The sequence below is a fragment of the Mytilus galloprovincialis genome, chromosome 12 (genome assembly GCF_965363235.1).
Source record: "Mytilus galloprovincialis chromosome 12, xbMytGall1.hap1.1, whole genome shotgun sequence".
Taxonomy (NCBI): Eukaryota; Metazoa; Mollusca; class Bivalvia; order Mytilida; family Mytilidae; genus Mytilus; species Mytilus galloprovincialis.
In genome coordinates, this window is record NC_134849.1 from 13,664,233 (window position 1) to 13,678,096 (window position 13,864).

At 31.0% G+C, this 13,864-nt stretch overlaps 1 protein-coding gene and 1 long non-coding RNA gene across 2 annotated transcripts in view; both read right to left on the minus strand.

The window, feature by feature from the left end:
* Positions 1 to 698: 698 nt before the first annotated feature.
* LOC143053575 (uncharacterized) lies at positions 699 to 1,961 on the minus strand. The gene is made up of 2 exons (XR_012971414.1): positions 1,804 to 1,961; positions 699 to 1,605 (listed from the first exon to the last, which is right to left on the minus strand). It is a non-coding gene; the product is annotated as an uncharacterized LOC143053575 (long non-coding RNA).
* Positions 1,962 to 4,908: 2,947 nt separating this feature from the next.
* LOC143053915 (epidermal retinol dehydrogenase 2-like) overlaps positions 4,909 to 13,864 on the minus strand; it is a 60,480-nt gene continuing 51,524 nt past the window's right edge. The window contains exons 4-5 of the mRNA XM_076226714.1: positions 11,240 to 11,365; positions 4,909 to 5,692 (exon numbers count right to left, since the gene is read on the minus strand). Of these exons, the coding sequence (XP_076082829.1) occupies positions 5,548 to 5,692; positions 11,240 to 11,365 (271 nt within the window). The 3' untranslated portion in view covers positions 4,909 to 5,547. The remainder of the gene's footprint in view (positions 5,693 to 11,239; positions 11,366 to 13,864) is intronic.

Here is a 13,864-nt window from a genome sequence, read left to right on the forward strand (position 1 = left end):
AACTCATCTGGTTTTTACCATGTGTTAATAATACATGTACTTGTTTAATGACCTTGACTTTGCACAATGAATAATACTGCTGAAATAAACCAACCGTGTGAGGGCTGTACAGTCAGTCCAGGTAGTTAAACACTTCGTTCCAGTATGCTGAAATATATTTTAATTACTCTTTTTCATTTCATATCATTTTCTGCTCATATATTTTTCTCTCAGAAATATGAATTTAAAGTTTCATCCCAATATTTTTTTTATTCTGTTTTATTCAAGATCTTGGATATTAAAAGAATATAAATTGTGTTCTAGACAGGTAATAGTATGAGGGCATTGGTAAGTATCAGCAAGCAGAAGAGTTAAATGCCAGGCTTTTCATAAACAGAGGCAGATTAAGGGGGAGGGCAAGGGGGCCCTTTTTTTGGGACGATTTTGTTGATAATATAAGGAATCACTGGAGTGTGCCCCATTTATGAAAATTTCTGGAACCGCCACTGATAAGGTATATATTCAGTGTTCTCCCCTTGGCATTAAAGCACCATGATACCTTGGTGCTTTCTTTGATAATTTTATAATAGAATGTATAGGGGCCATGGTGCTATATTGTTTTGGAAAACAAGTGCTATGTTTGTTTTCATGGAGCTATTTTGAAAATCCTGGGGAAAACACTGAATTATTAGTTTGCTACTCCAAAAAAAATATTGTAACAATATACATATATTTATTTATTCTAAACATTTTTTGTAGCACCAATTACAACATAACATATTATAACAATCAACAAACAATATATTTAGAGTAACAATAAATCTCATAATAAATGGAAATTTAGAAAATAACAACATAAAATTCCACTTTGTATTATGTTGGTTCTAAGGCTATATTCTTTTTCTACATGTCTCATACCCATTTTTCTGTATCTTTATTGTTTTGCACAAAACAAAATTCTATGGATTCATTTTTTTTTTGTGGCTACCAATTTCTGTGGATTGTGGAAACCTTGCATTTTCGTGGATATGCAACTTCAGGGTTCTTCCAAAGTCTTGATCAACTTTTATAGAAATTTGTATTTCCTTGACATAAAATTTGTGTTTCACCTGTACCCACGATAATTGGTATCCAGCAAATCAAATGAATCCACAGTAATTTGCTGAATACAATTTAATGTTCTCTTTCCATCGACATAATGAGAACATTAAAATTGACCCACATTAATGTGTATTTATACACTTTACCCTTGATTGATTGTGGTGTTCAATGCCTTTTTCAGCACATGTGCAATTTTTAGGTGGGCATTTTTTATTAGGGTAGGAAGCCAAATTGTAAGGTAAAAACTGTTGACCTTGACAATCCTTGTCAATTATTTAAAGAATTAAGCTGATTTCACCTGCCACATAAGACATTAGAACTGATAACCTCATTGTGACAAGCTAGTGATACAGTAGTTACACTACGTTGACCACTCACTAAAAGAAGCTGATTTCACCTGCCACATGTGACATTGGAACTGACAACCTCAGTGTGACAAGCTAGTGATACAGTAGTTACACTACGTTGACCACTCACTAAAAGAAGCTGATCTCACCTGCCACATGTGACATTGGAACTGACAACCTCAGTGTGACAAGCTAGTGATACAGTAGTTACACTACGTTGACCACTCACTAAAAGAAGCTGATTTCACCTGCCACATGTGACATTACAACTGACCACCTCAGTATGACAAGCTAGTGGTACATTAGTTAGACTACTTTGTCCACTCACTAAAAGAAGTTGATCTCAGCTGCCACATGTGACATTAGAACTGACCACCTCAGTGTGACAAGCTAGTGATACATTAGTTAGACTACGTTGACCACTCACTAAAAGCCCCTCACTAAACATGTGACATTAGAACTGACCACCTCAGTATGACAAGCTAGTGATACAGAAGTTAGACTACTTTGTCCACTCACTAAAAGAAGCTGATTTCACCTGCCACATGTGACATTAGAACTGACCACCTCAGTATGACAAGCTAGTGATACAGAAGTTAGACTACTTTGTCCACTCACTAAAAGAAGCTGATTTCACCTGCCACATGTGACATTACAACTGACCACCTCAGTATGACAAGCTAGTGATACAGAAGTTAGACTACTTTGTCCACTCACTAAAAGAAGCTGATTTCACCTGCCACATGTGACATTACAACTGACCACCTCAGTATGACAAGCTAGTGATACAGTAGTTACAATACGTTGACCACTCACTAAAAGAAGCTGATCTCACCTGCCACATGTGACATTGGAACTGACAACCTCAGTGTGACAAGCTAGTGATACAGTAGTTACACTACGTTGACCACTCACTAAAAGAAGCTGATTTAACCTGCCACATGTGACATTACAACTGACCACCTCAGTATGACAAGCTAGTGGTACATTAGTTAGACTACTTTGTCCACTCACTAAAAGAAGTTGATCTCAGCTGCCACATGTGACATTAGAACTGACCACCTCAGTGTGACAAGCTAGTGATACATTAGTTAGACTACGTTGACCACTCACTAAAAGCCCCTCACTAAACATGTGACATTAGAACTGACCACCTCAGTATGACAAGCTAGTGATACAGAAGTTAGACTACTTTGTCCACTCACTAAAAGAAGCTGATTTCACCTGCCACATGTGACATTAGAACTGACCACCTCAGTATGACAAGCTAGTGATACAGAAGTTAGACTACTTTGTCCACTCCCTAAAAGAAGCTGATTTCACCTGCCACATGTGACATTAGAACTGACAACCTCAGTGTGACAAGCTAGTGATACATTAGTTAGACTACTTTGACCACTCACTAAAAGCTCCTCACTAAACATGTGAGCTGTGTCATATATAGAAGTTGATATTATACATGTACATATACGTGTACATGTATAAGATTTTGATTGGTTTAGGAACATTCAAATACCATACAAAAGATGAAATTTGGTCAGAATGGAGCAGGGGCGGATCAAGCCATTTTAAAAAGGGGGTTCCCAACCCAGAGTAAAGGGGGGTTCCAGCTATATGCTCCCATTCAAATGCATTGATCGGCCAAAAAAAGGGGGGGGTTTCAATCCCTGGAACCCACCCCCTTGGATCCGACAATGATAATATATCAATTAAATTTCTAAATAGTGACAGACTTGGCATAAAGATTTGTTCAACCTGAAATAAGGTTAATGGATGCATTGATAATAGCAGATAATTATTGACAAAGGGTCATTTTTATCCAACACAGCTCATATATGTCAATACTCGATAGCATAAACTTTTCACATAAATTTATCATTTGATATATATGTTTTCATTATTATAAGACATATTTACAAATTAAATAACAAAATCTCAACAACATTACAATACATAGTTAAAAATGGTAGTACATATATATTATACAGTATGAATTATCTTTTATGCTTAACATACATTCCCGCCTAAAAAAAAAACCAGGTTGGTTTTATGAAAACCAAATATAACATATAACATACTAATTCCATCAGGAATAATTGGAATTTCTAATCAATTATTTAAGAGAAACAGGGCTATTGCACTCAAAGGGAAATAACTCATATTTATATTAAGATTAAAGTACTCAATGATATTTTTTTTAGAAAATCTGAAAAAGGATCACAAGCAAATCAAGATTGCAAATATCATGTTTTCAAGACATTCAACAGGACGAGTTTCACATTTAAGAAATTAAACAATCTTAGTGGAGAATATATTGAGAATAAAAAAAAACATCACAGCCAAAAATGTTCAACATCATATAACACGAGAAAAATACAATAAGTAACAATTATCATACAATAATATAGATGCATCATAATATAAATAAACAGCTGTGCCATGAGCGCATGATACGCCCAACGTCTTGTGTGGAAGTTTTATGCAATAATCATTAATAGTTTCTGAGAAAGTTTTAAGCAATAACCATTTATTGTTTTTGAGACATGGCGGGACTTGTGAAACCCCCCCCCCCCCCACCCTGTTTAAAAAAAAAAAAAAATATCACTAAAATAAAATTTTGAGTCATCACCAAAAAGTATACAGATCTTTAGATTAATATGTCAAAGAAGTGAGTAAAGTTTTAAGCAATAATCATAAATCGTTTTTGAGATACGGCACGATATGTATAAAAAAAAAAACTCCACCTTTTATACAAAATACTCAAAAACTCAAAAATGAAATTTTGAATCAACACCAAAAAAGTATACAGATCTTTAGATTAATATAACAAAGAAGTGTGTAAAGTTTTAAGCAATAATCATAAATCCTTTTTGAGATACAGCGCGACATATAAAAAACCCCTCCCCCTTTTTTACAAAATACTCAATAACTAAAAAATGAAATTTTGAATCATCACCAAAAAGTATACAGATATTAAGATTAATACAACTAAAAAGTGTGTAAAGTTTTAAGCAATAATCAAGAATCCTTTTTGAGATACGGTGCGACATGTAAAAAAAACACACCCCTGTTTTAGTTACAAAGTGCCGTAACTCAAAAAGTTTAAATCTTATTTTCACCAAAAACTATACAGATCATTTGACCATTATAAAAAACAACTATATTAAGTTTCATGAAATTTGGATAAGTCGTTCTCAAGTTACAGTGCGACATGTTTATGCCGGACAGACAGACGGACACCGGACACTTGTATACCATAGTATGTCCCGTCAAAATTTTGACGGGCGTATAAAAAGTTGTTAAAAAATGATTTTTTTTCTTACAGTAGAAAAATTTTCACTCATAAATATACACCTTATCGCTAATCCCGGCTGACCTGCCTGCTTGAACTTTTGACACATATAACAATCACTTTTCAATTGTGGCGTCAGATATTTTGTTTTATGACGTCAAAATTTTACAGGAACCTGTGTGAATGTGATATCCAGTAATTGCGGACAAATAGCGATAAGGTGTATTGAGATAGTACCATTGAGATTAGTTTTTAATTTTCAAACTACATCAGTGTACTAAATAAGCCATAATTATTATTGTTTATTGCACTACTGTAAATTTAGAAATATTTGTTTGCATTAATAATTGTCATTTTCTAAAAATGCACAGAAAAATTTTAAGTTTTATTATCTAGATTTCAGGAAAATCTTAATGGAGATATATACTGTGCATCAGATTACAGCATGTTAGTACATGTACTAATATTATTGTGACAATCATCAATTCACATTAACAAAATCCTCCCAACTAGTTCTGAATTTACAGTATCTATAAAAATACAATTTAAGGTCTTGTAAGACACAATCAGTACACATCATTACAATTCCAACTACGGCATTGGGTTTTGTGAAAATTAAAATGAACACATTTCTTTTACATATTGTAACTTGAATAGAGAGTTGTGTTGTTGGCACTCATACCAAATCTTCTTGTATCTAAATATGTTTGAAATTTTACAAACATTACAAAATCACAATCAATTATATTGATTGCAGTAGATTTTCAAAGTTTTCTTCACTCAATTGAAAACTGAATTTCCTCTCTTGTGAGTGACTACACTTGCTATTCAAGTTTTGACTGTGTCGTGTCCATTATGGAAACCATTTGTTTTCTCTTCTGTTTCAGAGTTATGTCTACCAATGAAACTGTCCATAAAATTTGCTGCACCAAATAATTTTATTATCTCATGAAATGCTTCTACAGGTAATATTCTGAAATTATAAAGAACATAAAATTGAGAAAGGAAATAGGGAATGTGTCAAAGCAAAAACAACCCAACCATAGAGGTTACAATACACAATTAGATTGTATGGGCACAACCATTTTATGGGCATAACATGGTATTCAGAATTAAGAGTATGGCTAATTCTGATTGGTTGATATGTGCACCCGTAATTTTTTATTATTAGAGACTTCATGCTTCTGCATTATATCATAGACCAGAAAATACTGTCCGCATAATTTTTCTGTACCGGTAATTCTAGCAAGGTTTCGTTTAAAAACTTTCTAAAGTCTGTATCTCAAAAAAGCTATCATTGTCGCCTATGGGGAAACAAATTGTTAATTTTAATCTAGAGCATAGTTGAAAATATAGAGTTATCTCCCATATGTCTACAAACTTATTGAAAAGATGAAGTTATCTCCCATATATCTGCAAACTTAAATTGAAACATTAGCATTCTGAGAGTATATATTGCATGGCAATACATAATTCGCTACCTGTTTTAAATTAATTGTACTGGAAAGAATGCTAGCTTGATCTTTAACTTGTCATGGTGTTATTATATATAAACTATATAACAAATATCAAATCTCTTCAAGCATGAAGAAAAAAAAGTGTGGAAATCTGAATATAATATTTTAGTGAATTTTCAAAGTCCAAGGACCATAACTCTGCACAAAAAAATCAGACCAGAACAACATTGGAACTTGATCAGTTACTTGTCATAATAAAACTATATACTAATAATAAAATCCATATCTCCAAGCATGAAAAAAATAAAAATATGCAGAAAACTGAATATTTGAGTGAATTTTCAAATTTCGAGGACCATAACTTGCAAAAAATTAATCAGACCTGAACAAAATTTCAACTTGATCTATAACTTATCATGATATACCAAACATCAAATCAATATTTACAAGCACAGAGAAAAAAATTGAGGAAAACTGATTTGACGGACGGACAGACAGAAATACAGAGTGCAAATCTTTTAAGTCCCCTTCGACTTCGTTGGTACATAGGGGACTAAACATGGAGTTGTATAATGTATATATCCCATATAAATAACTAACTTATTGAAAATATGAAGTTATTTAAAATATAAATACAATCTAATTGGAAATATGGAGTTATCTCCCATATTACTACAAACTCATTGAAAATACAGAGTTATCTTCCATATAACTAAGAGTGAGTCTGTTATTGAAAATATGGAGTTTTCTCATATATAACTACAAACTAGTTGGAAATATGGAGTTATCTCCCATACAACTACAAACTCATTGAAAATACAGAGTTATCTTCCATATAACTAAGAGTGAGTCTGTTATTGAAAATATTGAGTTATCTCCCATATAACTACAAACTCAATGAAAATACGGAGTTATCTTCCATATAACTAAGAGTGAGTCTGTTATTGAAAATATGAAGTTATCTCGTATATAAGTACAAACTAATTGGAAATATGGAGCTATCTCCCATTTAACTACAAACTCATTGAAAATACAGAGTTATCTAAAATATAACTACAAACTAATTGAAAATAAAGGGTTATATATTATCTCCCATATAACTACAAACTTATTGAAAATATGGAGTTGTCTCCCACATAACTAAAGTTAATGAAAATATGGGGTTATCTCCCATATAGCTACAAACTTATTGAAAATATGGAGTTGTCTCCCATATACCTACAAACTCATTGAAAATATGGAGTTGTCTCCCATATAAATACAAACTTATTGAAAATATGGATTTATTTCAGATAGAACTACAAACCTATTGAAAATATGGAGTTGTCTCCCATATAACTACAAACTTATTGAAAATATGGAGTTGTCTCCCATATAAATACAAACTTATTGAAAATATGGATTTATTTCAGATATAACTACTAACCTATTGAAAATATGGAGTTGTCTCCTATATATATACAAACCTATTGAAAATATGGGGTTACAGTATCTTACTACAAACTTACTGAAAATATGGAGTTGTCTCCCCTATAACTAAAAGTTTTTGAAAATATTGAGTTATCTTCCATATACCTAAAAGTTATTGAAAATATGGAGTTATCTCCGATTTAGCTAAAAGATATTGAAAATATGGGTTATCTCCGATATAACTAAAAGTTATTGAAAATATGGAGTTATCTCCGATATAACTATGAGTTATTGAAAATATGGAGTTATCTCCCATATAAATACAAACTTATTGAAAATATGGATTTATTTCAGATATAACTACAAACCTATTGAAAATATGGAGTTGTCTCTTATATAAATACAAACCTATTGAAAATATGGGGTTACGGTATCTTACTACAAACTTACTGAAAATATGGAGTTGTCTCCCCTATAACTAAAAGTTTTTGAAAATATTGAGTTATCTTCCATATACCTAAAAGTTATTGAAAATATGGAGTTATCTCCGATTTAACTAAAAGATATTGAAAATATGGGTTATCTCCGATATAACTAAAAGTTATTGAAAATATGGAGTTATCTCCAATATAACTACAAACTCATTGAAAATAAGAAATTATCTTCAATATAACTAAGAGCGAGTCTGTTATTGACAATATGGAGTTATCTCATATATAACTACAGACTAATTGGAAATATGGAGTTATCTCCCATTTAACTACAAACTCATTGAAAATACAGAGTTATCTTAAATATAACTACAAACTAATTGAAAATATAGGGTTATACATTATCTCCCATATAACTACAAACTTATTGAAAATATGGAGTTGTCTCCTATATAAATACAAACTTATTGAAAATATGGAGCTATTTCAGATATAACTACAAACCTATTGAAAATATGGAGTTGTCTCCCCTATAACTAAAAGTTTTTGAAAATATGGAGTTATCTCCGATATAACTAAAAGATATTGAAAATATGGGTTAATATCTCCGATATAACTAAAAGATATTGAAAATATGGAGTTATCTCCGAAATAACTAAAAGATATTGAAAATATGGGTTATCTCCGATATAACTAAAAGTTATTGAAAATATGGAGTTATCTCCAATATAACTAAAAGTTATTGAAAATATTGGGTTATCTTTGATATAACTACAAACTACAATGTAATTGGTAATACAGAGTTATCTCCCATATAATTACAAACTTATTGAAAATATGGGGTTATCTTCCATATAACTGAAAATTATTGAAAATATGGGTTATCTCCCATATTACTACAAACTTATTGAAAGTTGAAAATATGGAGTTATCTAAAAGTTATTGAAATTATGGAGTTATCATGTACAAACTGCAATGTTATTGGTAATACAGAGTTATTAAGTTATCTCCCATATAATTACAAACTTATCTAAAATATTGAGTTATCTCCCATAGTTATCATGTCTCCTTCACTGATTTGAATCAGTAAGACCAAGCACAACAGAATCCAACATGGCAACTTAACAGCACTGAACAGAACTAACTTATTGCATAAAAGTTGATTGACAATGTAAATAAGTATTCCAAAATTCCATTCTCAATTTTAAGATTTTATCATTATCTCATTATTTTTACTGACTAGCTCATTTTGAATAAATGTAAAATAATTTTTTAATGAATTTGTGGCAATTTCCTGCTGTGTGTCAAAAACATATAAAAATGATATCTTACACCTAATAAACAAAATCATATCAATGCACACTGCCTGATTGTAGAACTATAAAATTAATTGAAAATATTGAGTTATCTCCCATACTTGAAAATATGTTTCAAAATAACTTAGATTAGGTTAAGTTTCTAGATAACCAAATGAATAACAACAACAAAAAAAGACATATGATTCCTTTTACATCAAATTGGCCGCTGATTTATGTTACAAACATGGCCCTTCAACTTTTTATTGTCTCATTTTAATAATTAAATGTCAGGAGGCCCTAGTCCAGTCTTTCCATTCTACTTTGATATGACAATGATCCATGGTAAAATAATTTAAAATATGGAGTTATCTCCCATACAACTTTCTGTTTTTTTACTTTAATTGTTTATTTTTACTATGTAATTTTGTAATTTAATTCACTGTTTACTTTTAGAAAAATCTTAAATGCAGCCATTAGATCAGAAAAAACAAAATAGTGTAGCTAATTATGATTGGAGCAAACAAAAGGGGAAGGTGTTTAGTCCAGTTTATTTTTTTTAAATCTAACTTGTTTCAACACCAAATTGAATATCTAGCACATTACTGAGGCTTTTAGCAATGTGACATATACATGAATAAGACACAAAACACTGCTAAAGATATTCTGAATACGGCAACTAGTTGCTTAAAATCTAAGTCACTTGGACACTAGTGGATAGTTGTCTCATTGGCAATCATACCATATCTCTTTATCTTTATACCATTCAAATGTTTTTTGTCTTATTTTGAACTGCCTAGCCAAATACAGTATAAAAGCGCTTATTATTGGGGAAAATGTAAAATCACACCACATCTCCTTATCTGTATACAGTTCATTATGGGTACATAAAAGAAGTATATATGTATATGAAAATGAAAAAGACAGCTTTGAACTAAGAACATAATTTACCTCCTTTTCATTTATGGGGGGTCTAGAAGAGTTTAAGAATAAAAAATAGAGTCATATTAACAGAAAAATGGATAAAAAATAAAGAATAGAGAATAATGGTTTGCTAACATATGAAGAACAGAAAATAATGGGCAAAAAATATAAAGAGAATAATGATCTGAAAATTAAAGAATACAAAAATGAAGGATCCCTTAGGGACGACATCAAAAGATCGATGTAGAATAAAAAACTTAAATCGAAAAATTTGGGGGTGGGAGTTGGGGGTTTGGGTCAACATTGCTGCAAGTTTTGTTAATCTAAAATTGATTTTAAATATATCCATATAGGTAAATCAATTTTTCCCAAATTAAGTTAAGAAGGGGGGGGGGGGGGGGGGGGGGGGCAGCGAAAAAACTATGTGAATTAAGTTTTTTATCCTACATTGAACTTTTGATGTCGTCCCTTATCCAGAGCATCATACATAACCAAACAATACATGCGATATTGAAAAGCTTCTGAACTTTTCACATCTTATTGTTAAATCAATATCATTCCTTAGATCTTATACAAATCATGGTAATTTACACAGTGTCATCAGACTTACTCTCTGAGAAATGTGAAGTAGAAATAGATCTTAGTAAAAATAAACTGAATTTAGACCCTATTACCAAGAAATTTGTTTTGCATGCACATGTATAAAAATTGCAGTTTTTTTTTCAAACGAAATCAAAAGTTTAAACTTTGTTTTCAATTTAGACTTGTATATAAATATAAATGCACCTACGCTACAGGCCTGTAGCCAGGAATTTCCAAAGGGCGGGGTTATTTGGACCTATGAACATGACTTTAACAGTCACAATTTGAACAGAATGTTGACTTTAACAGTGCTTATTTGTTTTCGAGGGTTTTTTTCGTCCGAATCCCCCTGGCTATGGGTATGCGCTATTAAAAAATTAAAATTCTTGCTATACTTATGATTAAGTACTAATAGACTTACGTTTTGAGAAATGTGAAGAAGTATATAGACCTTGGTATACATATCATTTGTTGGTTTGTCAGGATTGCCTGCATGATTTTTTCAACTGTATAGCTAACTTTCAATGGGGGCAGTATCCATGGAAACCTGAAATATTAAAATAATAAACATATTAAATTTCAATCAATTGTTAGAATCTTGTGTGTTCATCAACTTGATCACTATTAATATTATTCACAACTTATTTAAATTTCAAATTTTGGTAAACTTTATAAAATCATGTTGTTAAAGAAATTATAACTAAAAGTGTCTACAAAATTTTAATTTTTGGTATGCTTTAATATGTGGTATGGTTTTTGCTCATTGTTGAAAACCATATAGTGACCTATAGTTAACATCTACATCAATTGATACTGGTGGACAGTCTCAAAGTAACCTGGTGGACAGTCTCAAAGTAACAGATCATTTTGATATCCAGTTTTAAAGGTTGTACCCAAAAAATGTTGATATTTAAAAAAGTTAAATGTCATTATGAAACAAAACTTCCATTTATCGTTTTAGAATCTAAAGGACTCTCAATGTGTATAGCCCAAAAAGAAAATTTTATCACATCATTTATTTCATTTCTATTGATTAAGAAGTTTTCAACCAATCACACTTTTGAAAATGTTGCCCTGAATGCAATTTCTCTAGGATTCTGAAACAATGAATTGAAGTATAAAAAAAAATTTAAAATCCTTTGTCCCTGCTTCCTAACAGAGAAAAACTTTGCAAGCTAAAATTGTTGTATATTATTTTATAAAACTTGCTGATAAAATTTCCAACACTCATCATTTAATGTACATATATAAATTTTCATTGAACCTAAAGTGACCTATTTAATCAAGAAATAAATCCCTTTTTGTAAAATATAAGATGCCTGAAACACCAAATTTGAGCTGATGTCAGGTGCTCATATCTTCATTTCTTGTAACCAGAGAAAATTAAAGGCTACCACAAATAGGTCAAGCAATTATTTGAAACTGAAAATGTAATTGACTCCTATCAATGACGTTACGTTCACTACTCTTCTGAGATAGAAATAAAAAAAGTCCTTTTAATTTCAACTCTAATTTTTACCTATTGGTTTTGAATAACTGCCCTTTCTGTTTTACTTTTTAGTCAAATTTCTTCAAAAAGTGGACCATAAATTTAAAAGTAGATCAATGGACCAATTAACTTACTTTTAGGGTGTCCTTTGAAATAAGATACATGAGATATATATTTTCAATAGCCTTTTCTACAAGGGAATTGAAATTAAATATTTCAAACTTTTGTAATGAAATATCATAGTTACTGGCTCTGCCTGGTCAAACTCTTAACTTAAATGTCCTGAATTATCTGAGTGTATTCAATGTGAACGAATGATAACATAGTATTGTTACATGTATTGCTACGGTGTTCAAACAAATTCTCTAATTTTGGTGCTATTTTTACATTTCCTGACCATTTCTCCTCACTAGTGAAAAATCTGTTCTTGGCAAATGATTGGTTAATATTTAATTGTGACGTTGAACTTTCTTGTTTTCTTCTGAATTTTCTTATTGTGACGTCATGAAAAAAGGCGACCATGACTAATGACGTCACATCAAAAGTACACAACTTTCCTCAAATCTTTGAAAAGGAAGGATAAAAATCATCAGAGAAACAGATTCCACCACTTTAACTCGTATACTATGATATTTCTCCACTCTCAACAGTTAAATGTTAATTATTTAAAAAGCTTGGCAAGCCTCACGCTTTAAATATTAAAATTTAACTGTCTAGACTGGAGAAATATCGTAATACACTTGTTGCAGTTGTGGAATCTATATGTATACAATTGCTGCATGCGTTGTCTCTTTGGCACATTCCCCATTTCCATTCTCAATTTTATAATTACAAAAATTTGGAAGTATGTAGGTAAATAAATATATGAGCCCAAATAGTATATATGATCAGATAGATTCTATTTGTTATGTTGGCAAGGTGCAGATTCAGATGGGGTGCAACTAAACCACACACCCTCCCCCTAAAAAGAAAAAAAATCTGTAAAAAATTACAGTCAATTTTGCTTCCAAGATGAGGTCTTTTAATTTCAAGGGGGGAAAAGGGGGTGCCTTCAATTTTGTTTGATAAGGACAGTGCCCATTTTTTTTATAACATAAAATGAAATTCTGTACCTATAATCATAAAGAAAGTACTTATACAAATCAGGACATTAATTTTTAGGGTTAATTTGAACTTATTTGAAAGATGAATTTTCAAATGAATTGATTTAATTAATATCATAATCAGGCATGGGGTAATCGTAATCAGTAATCGTAATCAGCTGTAATCGAGTACATTTTGCAGTGTAATCCTATGTAATCAGTAATCATGCCATTTCTGATTACAAGTAATCGTAATGTAATCGATTACATTGCTAAAAAAAGGTGTAATCGTGATTACTTTTAGATTACTTTAAGATTACATTCATACGATTACTTGCTGATTACAAATATTTTATATATATATATATATATATATATATATGGAAATAGTTTTTGATAGACAAGATGAAAACAAGAAAGTGTAAAGCTTGAATGAAAAATCATGAAACTAGTATTCACAATGATGGGACCTTGT